This window comes from Lemur catta, chromosome 2 (genome assembly GCF_020740605.2).
Source record: "Lemur catta isolate mLemCat1 chromosome 2, mLemCat1.pri, whole genome shotgun sequence".
NCBI classification, from domain to species: Eukaryota; Metazoa; Chordata; class Mammalia; order Primates; family Lemuridae; genus Lemur; species Lemur catta.
Window position 1 is genome coordinate 132,174,608 of NC_059129.1, and position 18,426 is coordinate 132,193,033.

The 18,426-nt window shown below is 42.2% G+C and overlaps 1 protein-coding gene across 1 annotated transcript in view; it reads left to right on the forward strand.

The window, feature by feature from the left end:
- SASH1 (SAM and SH3 domain containing 1) overlaps positions 1–18,426 on the forward strand; it is a 166,784-nt gene that overhangs the window by 37,181 nt on the left and 111,177 nt on the right. Inside the window, exon 2 of the mRNA XM_045544547.1 lies at positions 508–636. Within this exon, the coding sequence (XP_045400503.1) occupies positions 508–636 (129 nt within the window). The remainder of the gene's footprint in view (positions 1–507; positions 637–18,426) is intronic.

The following is an 18,426-nucleotide window of genomic DNA, read 5'->3' on the forward strand; positions in this document are numbered from 1 at the left end:
CTGGAGGTGATCCTGGCATCTGTCTCTTTCATGAGCTTCCCAGGAGGTGCTGGCGTGGCCAGGGGCTGCGCTGGCGTTAGGGGGCCTCTTACACTGTGCCCTTGCTGAAGGCACTTCCCTGGCATTTTCTGCTAGTCCCGCTAGGCAGGTAGAGAGGTGCAGGTTGAAGCCCATGACCTTGGCACCAGACAGTTCCAGGTTGGAGATCTGGCCTCTTTGCTTCTTCCTGGTCCTGGGATCCCTGGGCAGCCACTCAACTTCTTTGAGCTACTGTTTGCCCATTGATACAGTGAGGGAAAAAACAAGCCCCATCTCAGAGGGCTGTCCTGAGTATTAGGAGATCTCATATGGGAAACTTAGACTGGCACTTAATGCTCGCCGCTTAATAAACATGGGCCGTTATTTTCTATGGACGCTGCGTAGTGGGAGGTCCAGTGGCTGTGGGCTTTAACAAGGTGCGCTGCCCTGACCGCCTGTGTTCTTTTCCTGTTTCTTCCTGCTGCTCAGGACGGCTCACTGGGAAACATCGACGACCTGGCGCAGCAGTATGCAGATTATTACAACACCTGCTTCTCCGACGTGTGCGAGAGGATGGAGGAGCTGCGGAAACGGCGGGTTTCCCAGGACCTGGATGTGGTGAGTGGAGGCGCTGGGCACAGACCTCTGCTGAGCGGGCTGCTCGGGTTCGGGCTCCTCCTGGGTCCTCCTTGCAGGCCTGGCGGCCTGGGGCACCTGTCTGCAGGCTGCTGCTCTGTGCAGGTAGACATGCACATCCCCGGAGGACCAGTCCTTTTTTTGACTTAAAGGAAAAGGATGTTTTTATTATACTACATTTTTATCAGTTCTAAGCGCAAAGGGCGGCTAAGCCAGTTCTTTTTTCTCTTTCCTTCCCTTCTCCTTTTCTTTTTTTGAAAAACAATATAAAATTTAAAGAAGCAAGAAATCACCCATAATCTGTCACGTAGCGATAACCATGTGGGTATTTTAGTAGGTACCCTTTCAGTGTTTTTCTGGGCATTTTAAAATCTGCAGTACAATCCTGTGTGTGTGTGTGTGTGTGTGTGTGTGTATGTATATATATATATATATATATATATATATATATATACACACAAGTGATATATATATATATATACATATATATATATCACTTCTTGCTTTTTTGCTTAACATTTTATTATAGTTCTTCTTCCACACCTTTGTGAATTCTTTGTCATAACCATCTTTCATTGCTATATTCTCTCTCACTTAGGTGCATGAAATCATTTGGCTGTTTCGTAAAGACCTTTATGTGTGTAATTAGTGGAGCATTTGGACTTGCATGTGATAGTAAATAAATGGCTTAGGTGAGCTCTATTTAATTTCTGTGTGTGCTAGTAGTTCCATACTATATGTTGGCTATAACATATCTTACTGAAGCTTCTATATTTATCTGTTTAAATTTGCTACATATTGGATTCATTTTAGTTCCCTGCCATTCAGATTGTTTTGTTTCCCTGTCTTGACCTCTTCTCAGGAAGAGGGTGAGGGGCGAGGCAGAAGAAAAAACCCAACCCTCTTTATTCTCTCATCCAGACCACCTCCTTCCGGACCATCTCATGTACAGGGGGGCTACCTGGCTCTGTTTTGAATATCAAAGTTCCTCTGCCTTTGAAAAAAGTTTGAAAACTGCTGATTCAATTGAATCCTTATTCCCTCCCCAGCCCCCACTGAAAAAAATCTACTTAGACTGAGAACAAAAAAAAAAAAAACCAAAAAAACTCCCCAATAATTAAGCAACTAATTTAGAACTAATTATGAACAGATAGTTCTTTTATTAATCTTTCCTTTTATGTTATACAGAAGGATTCCTCTTATGTAAGGGACCCAACAAGCAGTTATTTGGGTACCACTGTTGTATATTCTGTTTCTACCACAAGACAATGCACTTTTATTTCTTTCCTTAGTTCAACCGAAGTAAAGATTCTTTGGGTCAGGAGTAATCTGCTATTATGACTGCGAAATATTAACTGTTTCTCTTGCTTTTTTCCCTACTGATTTAGTAGTCGACAGGGATGGGAGTTAGTTTTGTAAAGTTGGTTGAGGCTGAGAAGTGTCAGTTGGGGGCAGAGCACCATCGTCCTGGAGCCGACACCTTGGCCGATGTGGGCGTCATGGTTGTCAAGGGCTTCTTTCCTATAACTTTGTTCCCTAGCATGTGTGAATGGTGGGGTTATTTCCTTTTTATGAAAAATGTAACCTCGTGTCAAAAGACTTCCACGCTCTATTAAAATTCATTAGGTTCTCTTATTGGAACCTGGTTAATAGAAAAGTACTTTCATTTTGGCAAGATTACCACAGAACAACAACTTAAATTTTGCACCGAATTCTTGAATGTTGCAATTTTTACCTCGACTTTCAGTCTGGTGGTATACTTTGTGGCCTCCTTGGACATTTTACCATGCAAGGTAATGATTGCTGTGAGTTGGTAGATCTCTGATTCCACACTAAACTGCTCTTACAATTCTAGTTGGTTAGGAAAAGAAAGGAAGCCTGCCTGTTGATGGGATAAATAACCTCCTTCCCATTTATTTTTATTTTTTTGAGACAGAGTTGTACTCTCTCGCCTGGACTAGAGGGCAGTGGCGTTATCATAGCCCCCTGCAACCTCCAACTCCTGGGCTTCTGCCTCAGCCTCTTGAGTAGCTGGGACCACAGACACATGCCACCTCGCCTGGCTAAGTTTTCTGTTTTTTGTAGAGACAGGGTATCCCACTTGCTCAGGCTGGTCTTGAACTCCTGGCTTCAAGCTATCCTCCTGCCTCGGCCTCCCAAAGTGCTGGGATGACAGGTGTGAGCCACCACACCCGGCCCCTCCTTCCCATTTAGACAGATGGGGCTAATTTGGTGTGCTCTGTTCCAGAGCCGCAAAAGACGGTCCTGGGGGGTGGGGGGAATACACCACATGAGCTTAATTAGTTCCCATCAAAGGTGCAAGAATTTGGTGGTGAGTGAAATGGATGGGACCTAATTCAAGCCAGGATGGAAGCTTGACTGTCCATTCTTTGAATTGTAATTAGCGAGAAAAGTAAGACCCAGAATTGGCATATTTAAATTCTTTCTGTGAAATCCCAGGTAAGTTGCAGCGGTACAGGGGAATGCTAAAGCCGCTGAAGACCAGGTCAGATGCTAGGTGTTGCATGTGTCCTTCATACGGCTCAGACGTCTAGACGTTGGTGTTAAACTGGACTAGTTTTGAGGTTATCCATCGTTGAGGCGATGCCCAAAACACTACCCACCTGCTGAAAGTTCCCTGTCACGGTGCTTAGCTCATCACAGATTTTGACTCCTGGTGGGAACTCATTGTCTTGAAAAGCTGTAACTTTCAGTCCGTAATGTTTCCTTTTACTGCATCTGAATTTTACGTATATTTCTACACTTTCTATTCTGCCTTCAGACAAGTAGACAAACTGCCTCCCTGCTTTGCTGCCGGGTTGGAGCAGCTTTGGGTTTGAGGACCTGCAGGTGAACACTTCCTTTGTGTGTGTCAGCAGCCCTGCAAAGCTGAGTGCGAGATGGCTGGGAGAAGAAATAGTCCACCAGAGGCCATAAGAAGAGATACAGAGTAATACATTAGAAGCCCAAGACATTTTATAGGGGCAAAAGTACCATTATGTTGTTGTGTTTGCTGTAGAAAAAGTCATTTAGAACTGCGGTCCCCAACCCCTGGGCCACACAGCAGGAGGTGGAAAGGATGAGGGGGAGCAAGCAAAGCTTCACCTGTATTTACAGCCGCTCCCCATCACTCGCATCAGCCCCTGAGCTCTGCCACCTGTCAGATCAGCAGCAGCATTAGATTCTCACAGGAGCGGGAACCCTACAGTAAACTGCACATGTGAGGGATCTACTAGGTTGTGCACTCTCCTTATGAGAATCTAATGCCTGATGATCTGAGATGGAGCTGAGGTGGTGATGCTAGCACTGGGGAGCGGCTGCAAATACAGATGATCATTAGCAGAGAGGTTTGACTGCAAAATAAATGTAATGCACTTGAATCATCCTGAAACTGTCCCCCTCCCCTGTCCATGGAAAAATTATCATCCCTGGTGCCAAAAAGGTTGGGAATGGCTGTTAGACGACAGTGTTGAGGATGGAAAGTTTTGAGGGATGGATTGAATCGGTTTATGACTTTGTTTCATTCTAAATTCTCTGGGTGAATTTTGGGGATCGAGAAAATATTCTGTAGATAGGATAGATAATTTCGGTATTTGTGTTTGGCTTTAAAAAGTTAAAAAATGCATTGTTCTTAAGAGCTAATTAAGTCGTCAACTGGAGAACAAACAAAGCAAAAGACACCCCTCCCACAGAGATGCTTGATTTAACCCTGAAAAATAAAAGGTTTCGATAATTATGTTAATAATTAACTTTCTGGACTGGATGTCAGGCTGTTTCTCTAGGACCTAATCACCCGCATCCTGACTGGAATAAAGGATGTGATAAAGTGTCTTTGGGGCCAGTTAGTTTCGATGAAGACAACAGAAGTACAGATGGGTAAAATTTCAACAGTATAAACAGGAATTATGATTCACATTTATAACTATGGTGAGAGTTTGTATTTAGCACCAAATGGGCCCTAAAGGAATGGTGTGTTTGGACCACAGCCTTTGCCTCTGCTGGGGATTGGGACATTAGTGCTTGTGAACAGCAGGGAAGTTGCCCATATTTCTCCACATTTGGCACATCCCGGAGCACCGTGTGATTCTTTTTTGGCTGGGAGAAGCTGCAATCAGAAATGACAGTAGCTTTCCAAGTCCATAATGGGCCCAACTCTAGTGATGCTAAATCTGACATCTGTCAAAGTGACACTGTGGCCAGGAAAGGGTCTTGTGCAAGGTGGGCTTTTATTACTGGCAGTATCAACTTCCTTGGCATCCCTGAGGTTGAATCTGTTTGGGTGTTGGCAGCAAATAAGTTTGTGTGGTTGTTGGTGGGGCACAGAGCCGACGAGGTCCCCACCTCCAGTAGCACGCGTCTGAGCCAAGGCGTTATCGTGACTGCGTGTGTACAAGGAAAAGGGAGCCCAAGTGGAGACGGAGATGCACCAAGGTCTTTAAGGACTTGGAATGTCAATAAAAATATTGCATGACAGTGAAATGTGATATCAAAATGATTGTTGGTGGGGTAGGAATGATTCTGCATGAGGCAAGTAAACAGACTATTAAAATGCTGTGCAGGAATGCAGAAGAGGGGCCCTGACCCAGTTTAGGAAAGTCAAAATGTGGCCTTTACAGGCCATCGCAAGAAGTTTACTGTGGCTAGAAACTAAGATATATTATGTGGGGAAAAAAGAGACATGGTATTCTTTCACAGGTCCTTAGGTTATTAATGATATAAAAAGATACAATAGAATGTTGTTCTGATTCATCGCTATTCATGTGACAAAACAAAACTGATTGCCATTTCACAATCTTGACTGGGTGGATCAAGGTGAACTTGATCTTGCTTTGCTTGTGGCTTAATGCAAACATGTACATATAGTCCAGTCTGTGTGTGGGTTTTTGTTTCCTTTTATTGACTGTTCTTCTTTTGTTACTGCTACAGAGAGAAATGCATGTGGAAAACAGATTTCAAGAAAATGATCAGTTTTTCTGTAAAGGGCTGGATAAAAAAATTAAAAAATAAATAAAAAGAAAGAAGAAAAAATGATCAGGAAAGTGAGGTTGCCCCCAGCTCAGTTCATAAGGTGAGCAGCACTTTTTTGGAAATGTTGGTCTCCCCTCCCTGATAGAAGCAGAGAAGACATAGGTACACCCGGGATTCTTATTTTCACTTGCACAGGATAAGGATGAAAATTTTATTGCATATTGTCTTCAGTTATCCTGCTAAAGCCTGGTTGTTTCTCTAAACAGCATTTTGTTTTGTTTCCTTTTATCTTAACTTACATCATTCCCTAGCTTTGGGCTACTGCTGCTTTTCAGGTTGCAATCAGTATCTGTGGGCATTAGATGGTGAGTCTAAACTCCATTCTGCTGTGGGATTCACACACTTGATGTCAAAATACACTGAGGCCATTATATCTTAAGCCAGATGGTAACACAGTTCTCTGCTCTGACTCTTCTCAGACAAAGTCACATTTGTAATCAACTGCCCAGTCCCAATTTAGTCAGCATTTTTTGTGCATTGCACTGCGTGAATATGGACATAAACAGATCTCTTGGTGCCAGATTTGATCTTGGCATCCCATATCTCTGGCAATTAAGAAGGTTTTTATTAACCCTGCAATCAGTTCCGGTGTGTTTCTATCCTCTTAGACACTGCTACAGACTACTTGTGCAACCGTGGAAACCAGCAAACTGGCTGTGTTCGGTGTGATATAACAGTTTAAGAGTCAAGAAGTCTTTAGATTTTTCCAATGTGGATCAACAACTTCAACTTCATTTTCTCTTTTTGCTCCTGAGCATTTATAAATGACTGATTTTGGCTTGTTTGCTTTAATCAAATATACTATGCTTGGGGGATCAAAAACCAAACTAGCATACTGCTTAAAATATAATTACTTGCCAAAAAGCAAACAATCTGAGCTTTGTTGTTGTTTCTATTTAAATACAACATAGAGCATTCCTATGTGTTCAGCAAATGGACACTAACTGGGGAGAAAAGCTGAGGAACACAAGTAAAGACACTTTCTGATGCTTTGATGGCAGAATCCAGTGCTTGGCCAGGGCTTGGCAGGGAAAAGGAGCACCCCTGTTTTGGGAATCAGGACCTTTCAGAGGGTGGGTGAGGCCCAGGCCAGGTGCCTTTTTGGAGGCCTGGAATATTAAAACCAGGATGCCAAAATTGTGTGATCTCAATGTTTACACCTAACAATTAAACACTTTTAACATGGAGGATTACAGTGTAGTTTATTTGGGCTAATCACAAGCTAATTACAGGCTATTTAAAAATGTTAATTTGTAGCACACTAGAGGCAGTGAGGTCTTGAAGCAAGACAAAATGTAAAGGAGTGTAATGAATGCTTATATTTAGACCCTTAGAGTGGGTTTCTGCAGCTGTATGTATAATGTCATTTAGCAATGATGTCAAAGGTCTAAATTTGAGACCCTTGGTGAAGACTGGCCCATACCAAGTGGGCCACCTGTCCCCCAGGGCCCTGCTTGGCCTGAGGAGGGTTGGCATCTGGAATGAGATTAGGCAGATACCTGCAGGGCACAGCGTGGAAGTTGCTTGGGCAGGGCCCTGAGCCTTTGCTGGTGTTGCCACACACACCTGACTCTGGCATCCTGACCTACAGGTCCGTATTTTAGGCTGATCTCTCATCACAGCTCCAGTGCGCTGAGATGACTTACAGCAGAAAGTGAGCCCTGCATCACCAAGCGTTATCAATTAGAGCTTTCTCTGGCTCCCTCTTATTTGAACACCATTTCGGTAGTATGTTTGGATTTGGAGCTGCCTTTTCTTTCAGTTTGGAAGTTTCAAGGTTTTTATTTTAAGAACAAGAAAGCAAGATGGTAAAATGTTGAGCAGATTTGTTCAATGTGGTTGCTTTAGTTACTCTGGTGTTTCAACTATTCGGTGTCTGGAAGGACGCTAACTATCGTGGTAACTTTGGAAAATCTCAGTATCCCAGAGCACAGCTCTTGCCTCTTCTTTAATATTTTATTGAATTACCAAAAAAAAAAAAATCATGTTCTAGTTTTTTTTTTCCCCTCCCTTGATAAATCAATCTTTGTATTAGAAATGGAGGCTTAATTTAGCAACTCTAGAGTCCAGGTTCAGGAGTAAGCCAACTGTTCCTATCTGGCTATCCTGAGGCTTGTGCGTAAGTTATTTATTTATAAGGGGTAGTTGGAGAGACTTTCTGCAATTACTTAGAATATGAAGATGTTCTAAATTTGTGCTATAGCAGTGCCATCCATCTCATGGGCCCCAGCAGAAGCCGATGAAACTTAATCAAAAATAAATCAAGAACAAGTCTAAGCCAAATTGGAAGCACATCATGAATATTTGTGAACATCTGGATGTGTGTTGGGGGGGTGTATGTTATTTTTTTAATGTGTGCAACAGCAGAGACGTGGTTTCTTAACAAAGATGCCAAAAGGAAGACAGCTTTCCATCTGTGATTTCAAAGGGTATTTTTGTTTGTATGTGGATGTCCTTTCTCCTTAAGGTGTGGATTTCTCTTTTCCAAGATACTCCTTTGATCTCTTTCATCTTTCTGGATCTGTCTTGGTATTTTATCTGAATTCTTCATTGAAGCCAGTCACTTGACACACACAGATTAAACATTTCTTTCCAAAGGAGAATTTTAACTTAAGGAAAAATTTACTATTTAATACTTTTGATGAATCTTTTAAATGCTAGTGGTATTATTAATCATCAATATACCTTCACATTTCTAAACTTCAGGATACCTCATGTGCCTCAAAACCTAAAGCACTGCCAAGAGTTAGGGAGGACGGAACAAAGTATGAGGAGGTTGTAATAATAGTGGTGCTGATACTTGTCACAAAAGTGACATTTTTAAAGGTACATTAGAGTTGATGAGGCACCTACACCTATTACCTTATTTAGTTCCTTTAATGACCCAGTGAGGTGGCTATTAGTAATCTTGTGATTTAGGTTGGGCAGAGGCAACCCCAATGTTTCCAGAGGGAAGTGGTAGGACCTGGTGGAGAAGACTCAGGCTGCCAGCTTGGACCTTCCCTGAGTGGAGCCTGGGTTCCAGCAGTGACTGATGCAGGTGACATTGCTTTCTTCATCAGGTTGTTGTAAAGATTAAAAAAGATAATGTTTGTATAATACTCAGTATAGTTCCTGGGTACATGTTACAGCTGGATGAAGATTTATAATAAATATTATTACTTATAGTAGAAATACTAATTATTGATAAGACTAATCATAAAATTAGATTGTTCAACAACTTCTTAAAAGTTGAACAGCTAGTAAATATCAGAGATAGGATTTGAAACTAGAGGTCAATGCCAAATTCTCCTAATCCCCCAGGGCACTCAGTAACCTTGCATTTTTCTCTCTAGCAATTCTTCAGAGCGTCCTGGAAGAGTCAGTTCATGACACCTTGATTTCCAGATTAGTTTATGTGCTTGGGTAATATGATATAAAAGTGTAATATTATAAAGTATAATATAAAATACTAATATGAAGAGTATTTTTATTATATAAATTACAGCAATACACTCATGGTAAAAAAAATTTAATTTTCTGAAGTAGAAGTTTAACATCTCCTAATACATGCTCCCCAAAGATAACAAGTGTAAACAGCTGGGCTTCAGGTAGCCTTCCAGAATTCCACATTATTTTCTATTCATTTTTCCTTTCCCTCTTCATCTTTCTTCTCTCTTTGCATACACAGACGTATACACCCACCCACAAACGCACGTGCTTTAGCTAAGCAGGTTAGAAGCAGCAAACGCAGAGGGCTGACAGGCTGCTACAGACAGTCATCTGATAATGGTAAGACATGCTAGCAAATGAAGGCACAGAAAATTTAAAAAGTAAATACGAGAACTCTAAAAGCCCAAAGCCTAGACTATCAGGAATGGTGGCAAACAAGTTGGTACACTTTCCCGATTCTGTGAGCAATCTGAAAAAGCATCTGTTAAATGATATTTTCTACATTGTTTTAGAACGTAGCAGACAGTAGACTTTAGAAAAATTCCATTCAAGAAGTTAAAGACATCTTATTGGGGGCTTTTTCTTGAAAACTCAGTTTATTAACAGAAAACCTAATTTAGAGGGCCCTATCATATTGTAATTTTAGTGTATTATATAGTGACTCTTTTAGATCTGGCTAAATAATGGCATACAGTATTCTTCCTGAGAGTGAATGGCAGAGAATGGTAAAACAGCAAAATAAAAACATTTACTGGGTTTCCATGTGTTTTAGTAGCTTACTTGGTGTCATGGGGAATTATTAGTAATAGATATGTTTCAGGAAGATGATGTTACAATAGGACAAGACGGCCAAAAATAATGATTATATTAGTCATATTCATAGTGGCTGACACAGATCTACTTACAACAAATGCTAGCTCTCCATCAGTTCTCACAGGGATACGGGAAGCATTAGGACAATGGAAATGACATAAAGGTAGGTCATCCTTACTGGTGGGACAACTTAGCTGAACTGGCCCGGAAGAGCAGTTCCCCAGGTTAGGATCAGGACTCCACAACATAAAGGAAGTGCAGTGCTGGTTTCTGACTAATTGGGACAAGGGCATGCATAATTACCCAACTTGTCCTATGCCATGATCTGGACCAAGAGAAGTAAACAACTGAGGTTTAGATGCATTTAACAGAGCTAGACTTACAAGGGCAATTATAGATAGAAAGATAATGCCAATTGTAGTGATATCCAAGATTTTATATATATACATTTCTTTTTCCAGATAGATAATCATTTTTTAATTAAATGCTATAGCTGATTATATTGTTTATAAAACATTTATTGGATACTTACCAGGTGAAAACACATTCATATTCTCTCAGAACACTCCCATGGGACCTTTTACAATGAGGTTTTTAATTGAGCTATAATTAATATGCTATATAAGTCACGCTTTTAAGTGCACAGTTCAGTGGTTGTTAGTATCTTCACAGATTGTGGAAACTTTACCACTAATTCCAAAATTCCATCATACTTTGAATGCTATTTTTCACCTTTCTGTTGTGGGTGCACACTTAAATATGTTGTCTGTCATTGCATCTATCTGTATCTATGGCTAGAACAGTCCCACACATGTAGTAGATGCTCAATAAATATTTGTGGGATGAATGAATGATAATAGCTTTGCATTTTGGAGATATTTGGATTCCGATCTTCAAAAAGTGGGGCTTTCTTCTTACCCTCTTGGCATTTAAAATAGCATGCATCAGCAGAACTTTTTTAAGAAAGAAAGTTTTGGAAAATATAATTCTGGAAAAGGAGTGCCTGTATTACTGAATGAACCTGCTGGCTAAGAAAAATGTAAAATATGTTAAGAGGTTCAAGCTTCTAATTAGAAGATGAAAGGCTCCCAATTAAAGTATATTTGATAAAGAAAATACTCGTGCTTTACAGTTTCCTTATGTAAACATATTTTTTTTTTTTTTTTTGAGACAGAGTCTCACTCTGTTGCCCGGGCTAGAGTGAGTGCCGTGGTGTCAGCCTAGCTCACAGCAACTTCAAACTCCTGGGCTTAAGCGATCCTACTGCCTCAGCCTCCCGAGTAGCTGGGACTACAGGCATGTGCCATCATGCCCGGCTAATTTTTTGTATATATATTTTTAGTTGTCTAGATAATTTATTTCTACTTTTAGTAGAGACAGGGTCTCGCTCTTGCTCAGGCTGGTCTCGAACTCCTGACCTCGAGCGATCCACCCTCCTCGGCCTCCCAGAGTGCTAGGATTACAGGCGTGAGCCACCGCACCCGGCCTAAACCTATTTTTTAATATGGTTCTAAGGGCTGTTGTCGTAGAACGGATAGCCAGATGTAAAAATCCAGGATCCACTGAGGATAAACTATGTAAAAACTGGAGAACAATAAAAACATGCCTTTGGTGCTCCAGTCCTTTCCAAACTGACTTTCCAGCTTCATAGGGGGGTGGCTTGTGTCTTCTCCCCTGTTGGATTTTCTGTTCTATCTGGTAGTGAACTGTCCAAGGCAGCAGCAGCTTTAGTGTTTTTCTCTAACACAACTGAGCCTGTTGTATAGCTGCATGGAACTGCAGAATAACGACAGGAACAATAATAACGCAAGTGGGGACAGCTGAGTGGGACCCGTGACAGAACCAATGCAGCTCTTTATAGTATAGGAAGAGATTGTGGATTCTGCTCACAGGGCGGCTTGACCTAAGGTTTACAGACCTTCCTGTAGATGGGCAGGTGCTCGAATGAGGGGGTGTCCTCTTTCCACCTCTTGCCTCTGCTCCCAGCTTCCTTTTCCTCACCGTACTCCACACCCTGGACGTGGCACGATTCCACGCCCCCCTTCAGCCTAACTGCCCCTCCAGCTCTGCCATCCCACTTCTCACTTGCCCGTGTTCACCTCTGGGAGCCTGCGTGTGAGCGAGAGAGGATATTAGCAAATAATGGTGGCCAGGAGAAGTGGAGAATATCTTCAAGGGAGGGGGGATTAGGAAGGAAGGTGAGCAGAGATGTCCCTTCTTCCTTCCCACCTTGACTCCAGTGGGATTTGCTGGAAAGGCACAGAGGGAAACAGGAAGTTCTGTCCCGTCTCCACAGCCTGCTACTCCAGGCTGGGGCCAGCAGGGCTGAGGCTGAAGATGCCAAGGACCTTCCTGTCCACCTGCTCCTTTCCCCTCCCCTCGTTCTTCAGCACACCCTCCCCACCCTGGCCTTCATTCCCTCCTCCGTGCCTGGAGCCCACCCTCACTCCTGCACCCTCACGGCCCCCACTGCCCAGATGAAAAGGGCCACCAGCAATAACTGGAGGCTGAAGCTGGATGCCTTCGCTCACCCCCGGGGGGGTGGATTCTTCTTGGCATCCCCAGTCTAGCCCTGACCCCACTTTCCCATAGAAACTTGTTATGCGTGGCGCGTAAGTTCAACAGGCCTGTGTCCCAGCACATCATGAGACAAGCTGGACTTTGTGGCTTGACCTGGGAACATATCCACTTCTGCTAACTTTAAAGCTTCATTTGTTCCTTTAAAAAAAAAGAAAAAAATCAGAAACTGACAATGTGATCTTTGGTCCCCAGCTCATCTTGTGCTGGAAGTAGCCTCCATGGAAAGCTTGGGGGCATTTTCTGCTGGCAGAGATGTGCCCTGTACCCATGCCACACTGACTAGGGGACAGGGCAGGGCAGGGCAGGGCAGGGCATGGCTGTAGAACAGGCCAGACGGGCATTCTTCTCATTGCTGGGTGCCAGTCACCTGGCCTGACCCCAGGAGATGAAGATTTTGAACACAAGCCAGCATTTTAGTCAGATTTGAATTTATTCAGCAATCTGTTTGTTTTCATTTCTGCTTGTTTGTTTTGGCTGGCCACCGGAACCTCACAGAACACCTCTGACGGGCTTCGTTAGGAGGCCCAGCGTGAATATCGCTGATACGAGTGAAATCTGTTTCTGAACTGCAAGAGATAAAAAAAGAAGGTACAGATAAAAGCAGCTGGCATATGTGTAACGTTGTTTTAATCTGTTGGGGTATGTTAAATAGTGTTACTGTTTGCATGCAGATTCCTAAATGCCGGTGCTCAAACTCGGAGAGAACATTGTCCTGTCCCTCAGCACCCGGCAGAGAGGCAGCCAGCATGCACGTCACCTTCTAGGACAGCTTGTGGGGACTGTGCAGCGTGGATGCAAGAGGCCGGGCGTGGGAATCCAGGGAAGTGAGGAAGGGTCTGGCCCTCAGGGACTGGCTGGACACCATGCCGAGTCCAGGAACGTCAGTGACGGCAGAGAGCAGCGGGGAGATTCGGGGCCCTGAGGACAGGTCCTTCGCAGGTCTAGGACAGCATTGTCCACAGCAGGGGGGGATAGAGGAGGGCTGAACTTTTTTTTTTTTTTAGTTCAGTTTAGCTTTTTTCAAAATTATTTTTTAAAAAAAAATTATGATAAAATATACATAACATAAAATTTATCATCTCAACTGATTTTAAGTGTGCAGTTTAGTGGCAGTAAATACACTCACATTGCTGTGTAACCATCCCCACCATCCATCCATGGAACTCTTTTCCTCATGCAGTTTATGTGTTATCGAATAAATTCAAGAGATTCATTATAAAGAAAAGCAGTCCCTGGCCCTTTCTGCCACCTTTCCTCCTCTAGACCATCACTCACCTCTTGCACTTGCCATCCCATCCTGTGCTAATGTCACCTGCTTTGCAGGCCCTTCTTGGTTCCCCAGGTAAAGTGGCACTTGTCCCTCAGAATCCCCATTGCAATTTTATTGTACTTCTCGTACAATGTCTGCTCTTTTCTACCATATATTGTTGTTCTTGTACTTGTCTCATCTCTACCAAATTACAAGCACCCAGGTGGCTGGGTTTAAGTTACATCCCTGTGTCCTTCAGAACATTTGTCACAGTAACTTGTATTTTACAGATGCTTTACAAATATTAACTGGATTTCCAATTATAAAGAGTTGTAAGTAGATGGTAATATGTGACTAACAATATTGAATTTAGAAATTTTCAAAACCAGTTCCTGCTTAAATGAATTCTCACATTCAGTTTTTTTTTTTTTTTTTAAGTGCCATGGGGTCAGCCTAGCTCACAGCAACCTCAAACTCCTGTGCTCAAGTGATCCTCCTGCCTCAGTCTCCCGAGTAGCTGGGACTACAGGTGCTCGCCACCACGTCCAGCTAATTTTGTGTTTCCATTTTTAGTTGGCCGGCCAACTTTCTGTTTTTAGTAGAGATGGGGTCTCACTCTTGCCCAGGCTAGTCTCAAACTCCTGACCTCAAGCAATCCTCCTGCCTCAGCCTCCCAGAGTGCTAGGATTACAAGCATTAGCCACCATGCTCTGCGCAGTTTGTTTTCTTTAAAGTGTTTGAAATGCTATGAAACCTGCTATTGATATTACTAAAGTCAGAGAAGGGAGGCTGCTTTATGCCAGTTCCACCTTGGGGTATATAAGAAATTTTGCACGTAAGTAACATCAAGGTTGTTCTTAAAAATGACGTTCTGTATTTAAAGCCAGACAACAGGAGGACATTTTCCTCTTGTTTTAAGTAAAGTTGAACTGCTGGCGGCAGTCATGAAGCATGTATCAAATGACCAAGTCCGGTCACTTCTGGAGTCACTTTCACCGCAGACGGTAATGGAACACGCTGTCAGTGTGACAGGAATCGTACTTCTCACATCAAGGTGTTGCTGGTGGAAAACCTCCCAGTGTGTGTCGCTCAGAGGTGGTGAATGTGGCTGTGTTAGAGGAACAGCAAGTGTAGAGTGTTTTCTGCTTAGCCCTGGTGAACATTCATCACAACAAACGGTTGGAATGTTGAGGCGGATGTGTTTTGTTACAAGAAAAAGGCAGTGTTTGTGGAAAGCAGTGCTTCGTGGTGATACATTTAATGGTTTTATATCCAAATCACAAAAGCGATTACTAGTCATCTAGAACAGGTATTTCTTATCCCAGAAAGTTCTTAAAATTCTCCAAATTGGTCCTCTTGAGACAAGAGCCATACCTTCCTGTAAACCAAGGAGCCATAATCATCAGCATTACATTTTCTCTACAGGACAAGCTTAATTATAAGTTACACTTGAAGTGACATGCCAAAGTAAATGGAAACTTTATAAGCTAATAAACAACCACTTTGCATTAGAGATAAGTGTTCTGTCTAAGGTGGGCTAGTTATGAGGAGGGCCTCACTGTGAACTGACTACTGTACTGACAAGCTACCTGATGGTATAATACAAGAGCTTTGCCCACACATCTATGATACAGACATAAAAATGCCTTCTAGGTCTGTATTTTTATTTAAGCAATTTCATGAATTCTAGTTAAATATGTAATCCTGTGATTCAGTCAGTCAGTCAATATTGATTCAGCACTTACTAGGTACCCCCAGGGACCAAGAGAAATGCCATATAAAAAAATTAACCCCCTAAACAAACACACATCAAATTGTAGGAGACAAGATTTATGGAATCCAGCATTATGCAATTACATTCAGTCAACATGTATTGAGTTCTCTCCAGGCACAAGGCTGTATCCAAAGCTGTGTGGAATAAAAAAAAAAAAAAGATCCCTGCCATTTGGCCTTTTAGTTATTTTCTTTGCAAAATCTGGTAAATTAACATGAAGCATGAAATCCCCTTAAAATTCTCAGTTGTTTGAAAATTTATTCCCAAAGACCATAATGGGAATATTTGCCAAAGTCTTTATGCAGGCTTTGCTCTTGATAGATTTTTTTCACCAGTTTTTCAAATACTTAGTCTCCATTTTGATGTAATTCATGTTGTTACATAACTTTTTCATGGCCTGAAGCTGGACTGAGTGTTGCTTCTGACACATTATAACTTGTAGTCGAGATGTTAAAGAAGCTTGTATATATATGACTTACCAAATTTCATGATTTCTAAGATCTTTACTTTTTTTGCAGGTAAGAGGGATTGTTTTGGCTAGATTTTGATGTAAGGATTGAGAAACTTATGTTTCATTTATTAAACAATTTAAGGCCAGGCATGGTGGCTCACACCTGTTAATCTTAGCACTTGAGAGGCTGAGGCAGGAGGACCACTTGAGATGACAAGTTTGAGACCACCTGGGCAACATAGTGACACTCTGTCATTAGCCAGTCATGGTGGCATATGCCTGTAGTCCTAGTGGGGGGCTGAGCCAAGAGGGTGGCCCAGGAGTTTGAGGTTGCAGTGAGCTATGGTCGTGCCTCTGTATTCCAGCTTGGCTAGAGTGAGACCCTGTCTCAGGAAAAAAAAAAAAATATATTTAGCACCCAATTTGTACCTTCTTCTCTCCTGACAATAATAGCAGGTATCTATACAGGTGCTGGGATTTTGAGAGAAGGATTATTTAATACATTACGGTTATACCCAAAGCATCCATGAGTGAAAGAACAAAAAGATTTTAAAAGTGATGTAAATAAAATGATAAAGTATTTAGTGTTTGGTTTTTAAACTTAGAATTTGTACCATAATTATTTCAGTTTGCATTGCATTCCCGAAAGCTATAATACCACATCATAAAGAATATAGGGAAAGGATCATGGGAAAAATCATTACTGTTGGAAAAAAAGAAAAGTGGCATTTCTTAAAGAAATCAACTCAGTGTATCAGAACATTGCTAAGGTTTTAATGATGGGACTCTATAGGGAAATATTTACCATTGTGGAAACTTTGAACTTGGTGTGTACATTGATTTCTTACCAAATGCACAGTTCTTTACTATTCCTGTAGTAATTTGAGCTACTTTAGTATTTAGTTAGTTTGAGTCATGTTCAGGGTGTTCAAAGGAAATGAATGGAGCTCAGTTTCAATTAAATTAGGGAGACTAAGTAACTTGCAGAATAGGAAGTCTTGAATGCCAGTTTATTTATTTACTTATTTTTATTTTTTTTTTGAGACAGAGTCTCACTGTGTTGCCCAGGTTAGAGTGCCGTGGCATCAGCTTAGCTTACAGCAACCTCAAACTCCTGGGCTCAAGGGGATCCTCTTGCCTCAGCCTCCCAAGTAGCTGGACTATAAGCATGCGACACCACACACGCCAATTTTTACTATTTTAGTACAGCCTGGAGTCTCACTCTTGCTCAGGCTGGTCTCGAACTCCTGACCTCAAGTCATCCTCCTACCTCGGCTTCCCAGAGTGCTAGGATTATAGGCGTGAGCCACCACACCCGGCCATTGAATGCCAGTTTAATAGTTTGACATTGTTCTGTTGTTAAGAGGGGACACAGGAAAGTTTTTGTTGGAGAGAATGACAGGAGGATTATGTTCATGGGAAATCTTAATTCAGCAATGGTGTCTTCAGTTATTTGGAGGAGGAAGAGCAGCTAGAAGGCTGTTGCCACAGTCCAGGACAAAGCCTGAGCAAAGATACTGGGTGTAGACATGGAATGAGAAGGTGAACAGAAAAAACCTGTTGGAGGAATTTAGGTCTTGGTGGACTCTATGGAAGGGATCAGGATAAGTCTCTGGGAGGGGAGTGTGGCTGTTGACATGTGAGACCGAGGAGGAGGAGCTGGCTGTGCTGGAAGATGAGGAGCTCACTTTATAATGCGTTGTTGAGGTCCTGTCAGGACGTTCTTGCGGAGCAGGGGAGTTGGGAATGGTGGCTTCAGAGCAGCAGCTGGAGGGAGAGACCTGAGGCTCATTCCTCACTGTGTTCTTAGCACCTAACTTGATGCATGGCCTTGAATGATCAAAGCGAAGTGAACAGAGGCAGTGGGTATAGAAAATTCATGCAAGGACTTTGAACTTTGGCTTTAAAGGAATGGATGCAATGAATGAGTAGAGAATTAACCAGCCTGCTTCCTCCCTTCCCGCTCCTTTCCCTCACTCCCTTTCTATGGGGAGGGTTCAACGTATTTGTATGAATACACCAAAGGGAAGAGAAGAGGGATGATGAAAGATTTAAAAAAAAAGAGAGAGAAAGACTAAAAATATGGTGAATTGCTCTTCCTTTGTATGAAGTTTGAACAAGAACAGTTGTAGAAATGCACTTGTCCCTCCTTGGAGGATGGAAAGCACTAAAGCGTGGATGGCTTCTGAGATCCTCTTTTGCCAGGAGCACATCATTAATATTTGCAGCAGGCACCAGTCAACCCACAAGATTTGTTTGTCTACTTTTTTAGTATAGTGTTTACAAAAAGAGATATTTTTTTTATTATTATATAAGGAAATAAAACAAGCACCAAAATAAGTAGGTTGGAGAACCCAGGCATGCTGAATATTAGGTCATGGGACGCAGTCAGAAAGTGTATTATGGGAAGAATTTCTGGAGTATTCCTGTAGGTATATGATTATT